This window comes from Mustela erminea, chromosome 18 (assembly GCF_009829155.1).
Source record: "Mustela erminea isolate mMusErm1 chromosome 18, mMusErm1.Pri, whole genome shotgun sequence".
NCBI lineage: Eukaryota > Metazoa > Chordata > Mammalia > Carnivora > Mustelidae > Mustela > Mustela erminea.
In genome coordinates this window covers 47,319,937-47,334,385 of record NC_045631.1, presented here as the reverse complement: position 1 = coordinate 47,334,385, position 14,449 = coordinate 47,319,937, and the positions used below count along the sequence as shown (strand labels likewise).

Sequence of the window (14,449 nt, the reverse complement as noted above, 5' to 3'; positions counted from 1 at the left end):
GCTGAGCAGCCCAGGCACCAGATACCCGTCCTCATGGAGCCCTGAGTGACTCATTTCTCCTGAGGGACGCCGGGGGAGACACGCCCTGGCCCAGGAGGGCAGAAAGACGTTCCGTTCCTACTTGGTACTCGGGGACCTCAGGCCACTCCTGCTTGGAGCAGGGCGGCTCTGGCTTCTTTTGGCCAAAAGAGCCAGCTTCCTGTGGCAAGGGTGGGCCCAAGGGAACTGGCTCAGCTCCAGGACTCTCTGAGCCAGGCCTCTCCCCCATCACTCTAGGCGTTCAAAGAGCTTTACACAAGTCCTCCCTCACCTCCTGCTCTGTCTCTAGGCCACCAAGACCCGACAGCACTGCCATCCCAGATAGGGGTGAGTGGAGGAGGTCAAGGGAGGGCTCTGGCTCCCAGACACCCAAGACCCCCCACCAGCGGTGGCTTCCCAGCTCTGGATGTGCTTAGAGGGACCTGTGCTCCGGGGCAGAGCTGAGGCCAGTTCAAGGTCTCCATGTGGTGAAGAGGGTTTTGATTCACACAGGAGAGGGCCTGGCTGTGGTTGAGGGGTTGTGGGATGGGTTGGGGAGGGCTGCCAGGCATGGGTGCAGAGTCGTAGGTTCTAGAGGGGCACTCGGGGGCTCCAGGGCTCTTTCCAGCTCTGCAATGAAGCTGGCAGGGTTCCAGGGCCGGTGTCTGTCCTCATTGTAGGCTCTCGGCATCATAGTAGTCTGGGGAGAGACGACACCTGTGTCTTGGCTCCCGCCTGCCTAACAGGGCCCCAAGGAGTAAAAGGGAAGGGGATAGGCCAGTGGCCTGCAGCAGTGATGACAGGTGCTCCCCCGCCCCCAACATGGCCCTCCTGGCCTCCTGACCCATCCCTGGGCCCCACTGTCCACCCGCCCTGCCCCTACCTGAAGCGGGGGGCACATCCGCACCCACAGTGCCTGTGGCACTGGGGGGTGGGGGTGGGGGCACAGTTACAGCTCTCCTGACATGGAGGAAAGAAAAGAAAGACCCCCCGCATCAGAAGCGGTCTCTAGGGCCTTACCCAGAGGTATCTTCACCCACGCCCAGCTCCTAGTGGGCTCTTCCAGCCCAGCCCCAGAGCAGGACCTCGGCAACACCCAGATCCCCTGTCCTCACTTACCCCTTCCTTTTCCAAGAGGCAGGAGGGCAGTGCTGAATCCTGGCTGTGTCCTGCAAGTGGGGTTGATGTTGGGGGAGGGAAGGGGAAGAGACTGGCCAGGGTAGCGAGGGGCCCAGCATGGGCATCAGGCAGGGCAGGTAGTGGTGGTGAATCACCAAAGGCCCTTCCTCCAGGGCTTGCATCTCCTCCTCCTCCTCCTCCTCCTCCTGTTGACCCTCCAGGTAAACCTGGGGATTGGGGGGCAAAGGGAGGAGGAAGGATGAAACAGGACCCAGTGTCCCCACCCCCACTTCTCTGTTCCTCTGATTTCCCCAGGCGAGCATGATAAACCGGCTGCCCTTTACTGAGCAGCTACTGTGGGCAAGTCAGGTACTTCGGAGACGTTTTTTCCTTATTTTGCAGGAGGGAAAACTGAGGCTCAGAGAGGTTGAGGAACTTGTCTGAGGTCGCCCACTAATAAGTGGCTGAGCAGGGACTGGAAGAATCCAGGTATGACTCCAGAGCGGGGTCAGGAGGCCAGTGACCTGCATCTGGCCTTGCCCCCTGCCCCTGGATCCACCAGCCCCATCAGGGAGGTGGGGTTCTCATCCCAGGTGCCCCCGAAGGCCAGGGTGTGAAGAGGGCCAGCAGCCTCCACAGCCTGGATGGTGGACACAACCTGGCCTCCTCCAAGTGCCAAAATCCTACGTGGCTCTCAAGGACTGGTTCCAAGGTCACCTCCTCCTCCAAGGAGCCCTTCCTCAAGCCCCAGTGCGTGCATGTGCGCGCTCGCTCGTACCTTTCTGTTCTCCCTGTGTTGGTCGGGCTAAGTCGCCTTGTATTCATAGTTATTCATTTATCTTTTTACTTGTTCAACAAATATCACCAGAGCTCCTAATAAGTATTCGGCAACCTGCAGACTCTGGGTACAGGGTGCCTATCCTCCTGAGCCTGCAGTCTAGTAGGGGGTACACTGGCAGGGAGACCTCCTTGAACACAAGACCTGAGTGCTCTGGATTTGGGGACTCCCACTCCATGCTGCTTTGGGGCCCTGGCACATAAGATGCCAAAGGGACCCAGTGGGGACAGCTGCACTGTTGCCTGATTCTTTTTCTCCAGGATCCACCCAAGGTGGATCCCCACCCTTGGACTTGCAGGTGGGTGACGCGGTGGCACACCTGCACCCCACCCCCAGCTGATGCACCTGCGGGTGGCAAGAGGCTGGTCCTGGGTTGAGCGCCGCGGCCACCAGCCGGCTCAGCAGCAGCTGGTGCATCTGCGCGTTCTGCAGCAACATCAGTTCCAGCAGGTCTGGCGGACGGGAGGGAAAGGGGAGTTCAGCAGGACTACGCCAGGCCTCCCACTGCCCACCGCCCGCTCCCAGGGCCTTACCTCCCCCGCCCCATCCCCCAACGCCCAGCCCAGGACCGCGCGGGAGGGAGGTGCTGCAAGGGCGCCCAGAGAATGTGAGAAGCAGAGTGGGGTACCAAGGCGGGTGAGCCCGGAGTCTCACCTTCCTTCAATCCACCGGGCTGCGGGGTTGGCGGTGGGACCGCCCACACGACGGGCTGCTGGACCGTCACCCAGGGCTGAGGGGAGGGGGAGACTCAGCTCTGCGTGGCCGGCAAGGGATCGGACCAAGTTCTCCCCACCCCCTGCCCCCGTGCACCCCGCGAGTGGCCTCGCCCCGCCGGGCCTCGTTCTCCTCCCTGCCCGCACGGAGTCTCCCGGGCGGCTGGAGTCCCTCTCTGCACCCACCCCTACTTCCTCCAGGGTTCTGTCCCTCCGGGGACGGCTCCCCAGCCAGCCAACCCCCCAGGCCTCCCAGGTAAAAGCCGGCTCAGCCCTCACCGTCCGGGCGGCACTCTGCGGTGGGGCCTGACCCCAGCTCCCTCCAGTGCCGGAGGCCATGCGGGCACCTGCGGGTCGGGGTTACCTGGGCGACGAGGACGTCGCCAAAGTCTCTTCCCACGCATGCGCAGGTCCCTCCCGGGCGCCGGGGCTCCGGGCGCGCTCTGCTCTCCTCACCTTGGCGGAGGGGTGGCGGGGAACAAGGAGTCCCCGAGGACTCCCTGCCCCAGGAGGCCGCTCCCTCTGCCGGATGTCCACCTCCAACACCCCTGCGCCGCCGAGCTCCCTGGTCCTCGCTGTACCTTTCACCCGTGCGCACTTCTGGGACCAAGTGAATGAGTGAGGGGCTGGGACTTCCGACGCCAAAGCCAACACTTGGTTTTCAGGTCCCAGGATTGGCTAGGGTGATGAGTTAAGCAAGAACAGAACATTCTGTATGCAGGCTGGGCAGGGAAGGGCAGGTGATTGAAGGCAAAGGGTGTGTTCTCCGTCAGTCTGAATCCGAGGGGCATCCTTTGGGCCAGGAGTGGTTTCTGGAGCAGACCAAGGACGGAAACATCAACCAAGCTCACAGAAAAGGCTGGGCTCTGGCCAGAAACAGGTGGCTGGCCCCATGACACCCCCCCAACCTCCCCCACCCCCCGTGGCTTTTTGCTCCCTCATTCCTGGCTGCTGCTTGACAGAGGTGGAGAAGCGTGGCGAGATCAGCACCAGTGCCCCCATTATTATCCCACATCCTGGAAAAATGACCAAAGCATGCATTCTTTTGACAGGAAGTTATCAAGGTCTTCTTGGCTTCGGAACAGGTGAGGGGAGAGATCTATTTCGGCAGCTGTGACCATCCTAACATAGGCCCTGAGCAGCAGTCAAGGAAAATCCAGACAGGAAGCTGGGATTAGCGCCCTTGAGTTGCCTTTCCCCCACCCTCTACTTCTATTCAGCTCCTCTTCTCAGGAGTTCTGGTATCTAGAACCACAAAGACCATTCGGACCTCCTCGCTTGTGTCTTAGTCCCTTGGAGGGGGCCTGTGGGCAGAGCTTTAGCTGGGAGTCTTACCACTTCAGTGGCCTTCAACAAGCTGACATCCGGCAATTTGGTGACAGGCCTGGATGGAGTGGGAGGAGCCCAGAGGGGCATCTTTCCGTCTTTCCTTCTGCACCCTCATGGCAGTAAGAGGGGCAAAACCAGTCCTTGTGTTTAGCATCAGCAAAACCTTAACCCAGGAGTTGCCCACAAGGGGCCCTTCTGAACACTGGAGACACAGTGGTGTATTCTGGCTGGTCCCAGCATTGTTGGGAAGTGAAAATGTACTCAGGAGAAGGGAGCGAAAATACAAGGCTCCCGCGGGAGAGACCTAGAAGAAGGGGTCATATAGAGATGAATTGATCACTGAGGGATAGCGTTCTCAAGCGCATCATCTTGGGATGGGGCCAAACCGTGTGGGAGAGAGAGAGGGCAGGCCAGGCTGGGGACACAGCCTAGGCAAAGGTGTAGGGTCAGGCATGGAAGGCCTGTAATGATGCAGTGGGCACATTGTCTGACTGTGGTGCAGGGTCTGGGCTGAGAGAAGTTCCAGCAGCCCAGCCAGAAACAGGTCAGACTCGCAGGCCCCGTCAGGAATTTACGCTGTGCCATGTGGGTAATAGAGAGCTCTTGGTGCATTCTGAGCAGGACAGAAATGGGGGGGGTGATGTGTGCACGGCCATGTGTTAGGAAGATTCATCTTGTTCCTCACGTCTTCGTGTATGTCAACCAGAATTAGGAAGAACAAATGTCTGACGGGGATGTATCTTCCCAATGGTATACATGGTATACAGTTGGTTCCTGAACTCACCTACAGCGTCTCCACCTGGGGATATTTTCTGGCTACAGGTGAGGCAGGCCAGTGACTTCTGGCCAGAAGCAACCCTGATGCACTTGAGGGACAGCAACTGACAGTAGAGCCCGCTGGCCTCAGTGGGACAACTCTGGGAGAATCCTACCCCCCGAAGTCTGTCAACACCTCCCTGTTTCCCAGTTACAACCTACTTACCAAGAGAATATACACTTCACTGGCTTTTTTTCTTCCTCTGTCATTTCTCCACTCCTCCACAGTGAGTGCTTCCTGGGAGCTCCTTCCAAATAAACTACTTGCTCCCAAATCCTTGTCTCAGGCTCTGCTTTTGGGGGAATCCACACTAAGACACCAGCCCCCCATTCTCTCTGTCTCTGTCCCTGGGCTGCTAAAAACTCCTGGAAAATGCAGTCCTAGTAGCTCTATGATAAATCTGTGTTCAGTGAAGTAAAATAGCAAAACAGATGCTGAAGAAAAGTCATCTGGTAGTGTAAGAGCCAATGGAATAAACTGAGGCAAAACTGGCGGCAGGCAGACCCGCTGGAGGCCACCATCCTCCTCCCTCTAAAAGCAGCCCAGAGGGACGCCTGGATGGCTTGGTAGGTTAAGCATCTGCCTTCTGCTCAGGTCATGATCCCAGGGTTCTGAGATCAAGACCCACGGTGGGCTCCCTGCTCAGAGAGGAGTCTGCTTCTCTTCTCCCTCTGCCCCTCCTCCGGCTTGTGCACTCTCTCTCTCTCAAATAAATAAAATCTTTTAAAAAATTAAAAATAAATAAAAGCAGCCCAGAGCAGGCTGGAGGCAGCTGTGGAAAACAGGCAGGGCTTGGCGATTACTTCAGTACCTCAGACATAAGATTGCCTGCTGAGCCCACACGTGTTCTGGAAGATAGGGCTGAGGTAAAATGGTCTGGTTTCCGTATGTAAGTAGAGTTCTTTGTCAAAGGAAACCGAAGCATTTGCCTTTTGAAGAATGGCAAAACTGCATTTGTTTATCTGCCTGAGCTTTTTTGCTTATAGATCTGACATTAGTCTGACGGGAGGAAGTGACTTTCCAGCCACTTGGCTGGCCCACTATTACTTTCTTTGAGGCACTGAACACTCTACCTGTTTCCTTTTCATTTTGTCCCCATGAGGACTCTCGTTCGTATCTTTGCTTTTGTTTTGTTTTGTTTGTTTTGTTTTAGCGGGTTTTTCTTTTGTTTGTTTCCGAGTGTCCCACAGCAACATATATCAGAAGTCCTCCCTGCTGCCTCCGTAAATCTATTTCTGGGAATAAACTAAACACAGCAAAAGATTTCTCTTCAAGTGTGTTCATCACAGTGTTATTTTTAAGGGTCGAAAATTGAACATACCAGTGTCCTCCAAGAAGGGAATGGCTATGTAACTGAAGGCAAGTCACTCAAAGGAAGCTTGTGCAGTCATTTAAAAAAAAAAACAAAACACACAAAACATGAGCTCCTTCCTCTCCTCCTCAGATGGGAATGGAGAGAAAATAAAAGGACTCTGGTGGAAATTTCAGTGTTTCTTTTTGGTACAGATGAGGAAGTGCTGAGCAGAGACGACCCAACTGCAGGCCCTTTTCTTGGGCCCCGGTCCTAATGGGGACACTAACTGGAAGGAGCTATTTACATGACTGACTGACTGGCTATGTTGGGAAGGCCTTGAAAATACCACAGTAAAGAAATTCCAGTTTTCTTCTTCAAGGTTCTGACTGTGTTGTTTCTCCAGATCGTGGCTCTCCTTGTGAGCTATGGGATGGAGCCCTGAGCCCCTCCCCTACTCCCTGGAATTGGCGTGCCGCCAACCATGGAGGAGCACCTGCTGAAGATCCCAGGGAGTCCCCCTGAGTGAATGGCTCAGGGAGGAAACTGAGGCCCAAGTGGGGGTGAGGAGTGGAGGGTAGTGGCCAGGACAGGATACGACAAGGTCAGGGTAGGATTTTCTGAAAGGTGGTCCTATTCTGCAGAATTCTTGTGTTTGTGGCCAACTGAAACTCAGCCTAAACTAGCCTAAGGAAGAGGGATGCTTTTTGGCTCATGTGATGGGGGAGGACAGTGACAGGGCTGCTCTGTAGTCCCACTGACTCAGGGGTCAAGCAGGGCCTTCAGGTCCCTCTCTCTTCTCCCTCACCTGTGTGTGGTGTTCTCGTTCCTTATCCCACAGACAGGCTCTTCCACTTGGTGGGAGACATGCCTCAGGCACCTTCAGACTTACTTCAGTTACTCTACACAAACTTAGAGAATCCTGAGGAGAGACAGATTATCTTTCTTTTGTATGGATACACAAAAATCCCCAGGAGGGACTATGATTGACCCTACCTGTGCCACATATCTACCTTTGGGACCAACCACTGTGGCCAAGAGCGTTGACCAGACCTGGGTGACCTGGCCATCTCCATGGCCAAGGTGGAGGGTGTAATCAGCAGCCATACCAGAATGACATATTTAAGGTAGGGAAAGAGAAGTTCCCCAAAGGAAGGAGGAATATTGTCATTAAGAGAAAGAGAGGGACGCCTGGGTGGCTCAGTTGGTTAAGCAGCTGCCTTCGGCTCAGCTCATGATCCCAGCGTCCTGGGATCGAGTCCCACATCGGGATCCTTGCTCAGCAGGGAGCCTGCTTCTCCCTCTGCCTCTGCCTGCCATTCTGTCTGCCTGTGCTTGCTCTCTCTCCCTCTCTCTCTCTGATAAATAAATAAAATCTAAAAAAAAAAAAAAAGCTTTAAAAAAAAAAAAGAGAAAGAGATATTCATTCTTCTTGGGCTTTGGGGAAAAGTCTTATTTCACATACAGCTTTGGTTTTCCAGTCAGTCTTATTCCTAGTCCAAATGACACCTCACGTAAATTAGAAACATTAGCCCTGTCCTCCAGATAGTTTGATACCATCTGCTAGACAATTATCATCTTAAACACATGAATCTACAATGATAACAAATGTGATTGGTGCCCAGAATTGTACAGTGTACAACCCAGACAACCGAACACAGCCGCCCTCCCCACCCTTCATATGCTACAATTCCCTTCAATTACTTCAGCCCCTCATTAAAGAAATTCTTACCCCATAGAGCTCTAGGTAATGCCCAGGTAGAGACCATAAATGGGAATGACAACTGCCTGCCTACCTCCTCTCCAGTGCCCACAGACAGGGAGGAGTGAGCTACCAAGGGGACAGTAGCCAGCAGCAAAGCAAACTGGAGCCAAGGCAGGGCCATGAGTAATGACAGGAACCCTAGGGAACAGTTTCAGGGAGACAACTTGGGAAGGAAGAGACAAAATGTTTGCTTTTCTTCTGAGTGCTAAAAGAAGAGGATCCATGCAAAGAAGAGGCAGGGGTGTGCAGACACCCGGATCACATTAGCAATAAAACTACATGGAAAACTTGTGTCAGAAAGGTGTGTGAGCCAAGCAGCATAAGAACCACACACAGAGAACACCCACTTCACACCTGTAGGTTTGGGAGACATACTTCTGAGGGTATGAAGTTGGTGTTAGTCCCCTGGGGAGAGATGTGGGCAGTGCAGGCATAGTAGAAAGTTCTCCAACCACAACCAGGCCTGGCCCCCAAGAAGGGGTTCGCCAAGACTGATGCTGGGTCCACCGAGAGTGTGCTGGGAGGAGAGAGGCCAACCAGCCTCCTACTGAAGGTGACCACCCCCCAGGCCTCCCTGAGCCCCTCACAAAGGCCATTCCGTCCTGGGCTCTACTCGGCTGGAGCTCTGGCTACCAGAAAAGATGGTGTCAGGGACGGGCATGGGAGACGGGGAGCAATGCTGGGAGCTTTGGGGAACAGTGACTCTGGATTCAGCCAGGGGTTCTCTAGTCCGCCTGGGGCAAGTGCGGTGGGCGAGCTGGGAGGTGGGTTGTTTCACATCAGCTCCACTAGGGGTCCTCACAGCCCCAGAATGCAGAGGAGGTTGGGGGGGTGGGGGGGGTAGTTCAGGGGTGGGGGGCAGCTAAACCCACCTCATGCTGCCCCCAACCCACCCTCCACTCCCCAAGCTCTGAGGGACAGATGTCTAGCCAGTGGGATGGTGGCGGGGGTGGGGGGGAGAGTGGTGGTGGAGAAATGACTCTAGAGACTTCTGTGTCGTCCAGCGGACAGTTATGCGTGTGTGTGTGTGTGTGTGTGTGTATACAGATAGGCACACACTTAATGAATATCTAGTGACCATAGGTACACACAGGTGGCCCTGTGCACATGGGAACAGGAGCGTGGACTTAGACAACGGCGCAGATAGGAGGGTCATGCACGGACGTGTGTGAAAGCCCAAGCGTGACTGTGAGTATAGGTGTGTGGACACACAGTGATAAAAGTCTAGTGTCCGGAATACGTGGTGTTCGTGTTCACCTGGGCGGGAGAGTAGATATGACTATATGTATGTAATAATACAAGTCTATGCACAAGCCTGATGTGAGTGTGGCTGCGTGTTGGCGTGAGCAATGAGCATGTGTGGGAATGGGGGTAACACACGGTGGAAGGGTTTGTGTGAATGTATGAAGGGTGATTTATGTGTATGGCTGAGCACATGTGAGTATGGTTATTTGTAGGGAGACACGTTCGTGAGTGTGTACGGAGCGAGTGTGAGTGTGCGAGCTGGCACATGCCGCCGGGGCTCCTGGGAATGAGTGTGAAGGGAGCCTGTTGTGTAGAATGAGCCTGGGTAAGCTCCTCAAGGGTGGGAAAGGACCCGTGTGAATGGGCTCCTCCGCGTGCCCCACTGTGTATGCACATGCATGTGCGCGTGTGCGCGTGTGTGAGTGTGAACAGGCGAGAGTGTGCCAGCGGCCCCGGGCCCCAGCGGTCCCGGGCTAAGCCCGAGCACACCCGGTGAAGCGCAGCCCAGGCTCCCACCTGAAGATTGGCCCAGTCCTCAGGTTTCACTCATGACCCTGTGACATCAGCGGCAGCAGCTGTCCCCGCCGGCCGGCCCCCCGGCCAAGTCCCCCAGAGTCCCAGCCCCAGCCCGAGGTGGGCACGGCGCTCCAGGCTCGGCCGCAAGCACTCCGCTCCTGTCCAGCAGTGAGTACCGCACCCCGCCCCGCCCAGCACCCCGAGGGCCGGCCACCCCGAGGAGCAGGGCACCCTGGCCCCATGCCCAGCCTGGCTTCAAGGAAGCCACCACTTTGCTCCGGGCACCGCTGTCCTCCTGCCCACACCGGGCCCTGCTCTGCCCCGGCCGCAGCCGAGCTCCTTGGGCCTTGACCCTCCCCGTCCCCAAACTCGCCTCTTGGGGCCCCCCTCAGCTGCCCTCGGTGCCCCTGGCTGGCTGTCTTTGCCCTCAGCAAGAGTCCTGAGGTCACCAATGGCCCAGTGGTAAAGTCTCAGCTCCAGACAGACGAGCACAGGGTGACCCCAGGGACGGGACTGGGCTGAGTGTCTTCAGGAGAGGAGAGCGGGGAAGCCAAAACGCCTGTTCCCAGTGTCGGCTCAGCCTGTTCACCGGCTGGGAAGGCAGGGCTGTAGGGGGAGGAGAGCCGCGGGAGGCCGGGTGGGGGGTGGTGGCGGCTCCTTTGCTCTGCTGAAACAGGAATCTTCCAGATGCCAGCAGAGGACACATCTCAGGCTGCACCGCCCAGGCTCTGCCCACCGCCCCTGTCTCTCCCCGGGCAGCTTGTGGCAAGGCTGGGCTCCTTTCCTGGACAAGTGGGGAAGGCAGAAAGCCTGGCCCAGGGGGAAGGAGATGGGGCCACAGCACTGAAGGGCCGCTGGGAAGTTCAGGAGGGGCCCTGGCGCCAGGGCAGAACGCAGCCCCTTCCCCCTCCCTGCTGGCAGAGCTGGCACCCCGGCCTCCGGGGAAGAGGGGGCGGGCAGCCACTAGTTCGAGAAGCCGAAAGGTCTGAGCGGAGGTAGGAGAAAGCGTTTGAGAGGAGCGTGGTGTTGCTTATCAGAGAGAAGCATTTGTTCAAAAGATTGGGAAGTCCCCATCTAGAGGGCCCTGAGGGTGGGATGGGGGCTTTTGAGTCTTTCCAAGAAGGCACTGGTGTGGCACAGAGGGCCTGAGCACCTTCCCAGTCCACCTGGCAAAGGCTAACCACATCTTGCGGCCCCTCCCCCTGCCCGGGGCACCAGGCCGGGCACGACAAGGGTTCACACTGCCCCAGGTGGGGAGAGGGCCGTCCGGGTGGATCCTAAACATGGCCCCGTCCACCCATACCAGCAGTAGTGGGGGCCTGCCTGGAAATAAGTCACCCCAGAGCCCGGGAAGGGCAGAGCCCAAGGGAGACTGGAAGGCCCTGGAGTTTAGCCTCTGTAGAACAGCCAGCTTGAGGAAAATAGCTGGAGACCAGTTTGAAGCCAGTCTGGCTCATCTGGAGAGGCGAAGGGTCTGACAGAGAGATAGGAAGAGCCCATGGTGGGTTCTATTGTCATTCTTCTATGACCAAGACCATGATTGCCTCCCAGGGCCCTTAGTTGGAGAGCTAAGGAGACCTCAGGGGCGGCAGTAGGGGGAACACACAGGGAGGACCGGTTTTCCCAGGACCCTCCAGATTCCTCTTGGGTCGTCCCCAGCCCCCTGGCCGTGGCTGGTGGTCTCACTCTTGGAGGCCACGTTATGGACAGTTGAGGTGACCACATACGTATTGCAGCCACATCACCTATGTGGGCGATATGAGGTCCCAGACATAACCCAAGGGCCCCCTCCCGTGTCCATGCCAGTCATCTCTCAGGGAATCGGCTGGGATTTTTACTGGGGTTTTGGGAAGATAATTAAGGGTCTTTCCTAGGTGCCCCTGTCCCAGCCTGGCTTTGCTTGTCATTTCTGGTTGGGAACCTGCCCAAAGTGAGGACTCAGGACTTGGAACCACCTTCCTAGCTCTAGACTGCCCTGAGCATCAAGGCCTGCCTACCGGTTTCCCTCGCCTGGGCTTCTGGGTCCCACGCTTGGGCCCAGGGTCCCGGGGAAGCCCGAGTTCAATACTGAAAACACACATCTCTTGGCCAGACTATGGAGTCGGTCCTGACAAGGGCCCTGCCTTCAGAGGTCGGAGGCTATTCCAGCCCCCAGAACAGAGAAAAGTGTAGAGAGTGGCAGGGAGGGGGGGGGGGAGTCCAGCTGGGGATAGAGTTCAGAGAAGTCTCCCCAGGCCAGGCACAGCAGGAGAGGAGACAAGCAGAAGGGCTCTCTCCAGGTGACAGGAGAGAGATGCATTGATGGGAAATGAAAAATCTGAGGCCTGAGTCCCCAGAGAGCAGGTAGGGAGAAGGGAGGGGACGAGGGGGGTGGTCGTCAGCACCCAAGGTGTTGACTCCTCTTGAGGAAGGGTTCAGGCTCCGGGGGTCCTGTTCCTTGCCCAAGGCACACAGCTAGAGAGGGGTGCTGACACTGGTGCAGGGCTGGATAGGGGGCAGAGCTGGCCCCTGAGACTTGGGGGGCAGTGCAGGGGGTTCCCATGGGTAGCCTGAGGGCTGGGGCAGGTGCTGGGCCTTTGGCAGGGGTCCCCACTCTATATCAGCAGAGACAGGCCATGGTATACAGGGGCTCCTTTAGGAGGTGTGTGCTTATGGGGCTGGGGGAATCCCAGGTTCCCTCTACCTCCACCACCCCTGCCCCAGGCCTTTCATGTGCTCTGGCCCCCCTTCTGCCTCGTCAGCAACAGCTATTTTTATTCCCGGAGGTTTTCAGTCAACAGCCATCATTGGGGGATGGGGCAGCAGGAGGAGCAGGAGGGGCTCAAGGAGCAGACAGAGAGAGGGGCGGCAGGGAGCAGTGCCCCTCGACAGGCAGGCTGCCCCTTCCCCTCAGGCCTTACTGTCCTCTGCCAGGAGCCCTAGCATAAATGCAAAGGACAGAACCACAATGGTCACCAGACCCCACTCTGTTTTTTAACTGGTTTGTGAAGCCAGGTGCCCCTGCCCGCCTCCCCGCTCCCCACAAGTTAGGTGCTAGAAGGACATGGTCCACATAAGACCCGGGTGACGATGTAGCTTGGTGTTAAGTGCCGGGCTTCTCCTGAGAGCCCCACGGGCCAGGTTTCAGCCCCAGTCTACTACATAAATCACCTCCACCAAGTGACTTACCTTCTCTATGCCTCAGTTTCCTTCTCTGTCAAAGGGCGTGACGAGAGGATCATGGTGAGGAGTAAGAGCTCGTGAATGGGAGGTGCCGAGAACAATGCTTGGCGTGTAGTCAGTTCTACATGTTAACTAGTAGTTAATGATCGTGGCTCTTACCAGGCTGTGACTCTGATGTCCATGTGTCATCTTGGGGCGGGGGGAGGGTGGGCAACAGAAGGAGGGAGAGGCGTGACGAAGGTGGGTCTGCCGGGCGGGAGGCAGGACAACCTTCCCCAGCGCCGGGCACCCTGCATAGCTGGGATGGGGGATGCGATTTTTTCCTATCTGGTCTCCCTCAGGTGAGGAAGATTCTTTTATAAAGCGGATGGCAGACCCCCTTTCAGGAGGGTCCGCGGTTGACTCATGTTGCTGTGAGGGCAGTGACTCCAAAAGCCAAGCCGAGACCCTCTGGCTCCAATTCCAGCAAGATCAGCTTGTGACTCCGGTCTCTTTGGAGGCTTGTAAAATCTTGATTGGCCTTAATTGGGGAGAAGGACCTTGTACCGGAATTGTTGGTGGGAAAACATCCCTAGAGCGGTTTCCGGTGTAGAGTGGAGTTCTCCAAAAAAGTGGCAGGGCCCCGCTGGCTGAAGGGGCAGAATGACTCCGCCAGCCTTCCTTGTGGGTTTCCGGTGATGGGACTAGGGCTCCACAGGCAGCAAGAGGATCACTCTTCCTGGCGCTGGTGACCGTGATCCCCAGCTCCCGGGACCTGGCAGGTGTGGGGGGGCCCCAGTGGGCAGGGCTCAAAGCCCACCTTACCTGGATGGCTGGGGGTTGATGGAGGGAAACGGGAGCCAGGTGGGCTCTGATCAGTTTTGAATAGTCTTCCTGTCGCCCTCTTGGTGGGCCTGTGGTAGGAAAAGAGACTCTGTGCCACGGTCTGGGAAGGGTAAGGGTGTGGGGCAGCAAGAGGAGAGAACAGAAGCAGGCATCTCATGGGGTGGACTGCAGGTCAAAGCAGGCAGGGCAGGGGAGCAGCCCGGTGTGCGGGGGGGTGGGGTGTGGATCTGCCCAAAGGCGGGGGAGATGTGGCACAGATGTGTCCAGGAGAGGGTGTGCGTGCACAGATTTGAGGGGTGACATCCACAGAACCCTCGTGGTCATGCTTGGGGGCTCCTGAGAGTGAGCCAAGCTAGCAGAGGGCAGGAAGCCCCAGGCCTGGGTGGAACGAATCAGCCTCCCCACCCTTTGGAGCAGCTGAGAAATGACTCATAGAAGCGATGTGTGTGCGTGTGTGTGTGTGTGTGTGTGTGTGTGTGTGTGTACAATGGGCTGCAAAGGGACTTAGTGGGTACATGAGGGTCGACTGGTCTAAAAGAAACCCATACCTCAAGGAGGTCTCTTTACCAAGCTGTTGACTTATGGTCCCCGCTCCCACAGTTCTCAACACACACGGCCCCAGGAGGCCTGAGTCTAGTCCTGCCAGGGCCCGCCAGATGCCCGCCCCAACTGGTCCCTTTTAGGGGCTTGGCCCAAGGACCCTGGTCTGCCCTTTGAAGAGGACAGACAGGTGAGGCTCAGGCCAGCCCAGTCCCCCAGAGGGCTGGGAGGAGGCAGCGTTTGTAGGAGCAGGCATGTGGACTGGCATCAG

General features: G+C 57.0%; 2 protein-coding genes across 7 annotated transcripts in view; one reads left to right on the top strand and one right to left on the bottom strand.

Moving 5' to 3' along the window:
• Nucleotides 1–176: 176 nt before the first annotated feature.
• On the bottom strand, nt 177–3,595 carry PRR29 (proline rich 29). 5 transcript variants are annotated; one of them, XM_032320287.1, is made up of 6 exons: nt 2,968–3,385; nt 2,630–2,684; nt 2,321–2,427; nt 1,138–1,364; nt 902–978; nt 177–718 (listed from the first exon to the last, which is right to left on the bottom strand). In XM_032320287.1, exons 1-6 carry the CDS (start codon nt 3,025–3,027, stop codon nt 690–692), a joined length of 555 nt encoding a protein of 184 aa, XP_032176178.1. In that variant the 5' UTR covers nt 3,028–3,385; the 3' UTR covers nt 177–689. The 5 variants fall into 5 exon arrangements, with proteins under 5 accessions (XP_032176178.1, XP_032176177.1, XP_032176176.1 ...); XM_032320286.1 differs by having other exon boundaries at nt 2,630–2,705; nt 2,968–3,362; XM_032320285.1 differs by having other exon boundaries at nt 177–978; nt 2,968–3,595.
• A 5,346-nt stretch (nt 3,596–8,941) lies between these two features.
• The window catches only part of SCN4A (sodium voltage-gated channel alpha subunit 4), a 44,704-nt gene continuing 39,196 nt past the window's right edge, over nt 8,942–14,449 (top strand). Inside the window, exon 1 of one of the 2 annotated variants that reach the window (XM_032320278.1) lies at nt 8,942–9,819. The gene's annotated coding sequence lies outside the window, so the exon portion shown is untranslated. Of the gene's footprint in view, nt 9,820–11,910; nt 11,995–14,449 lie in introns of those variants that run through there. The other variant, XM_032320279.1, reaches the window with a different exon arrangement.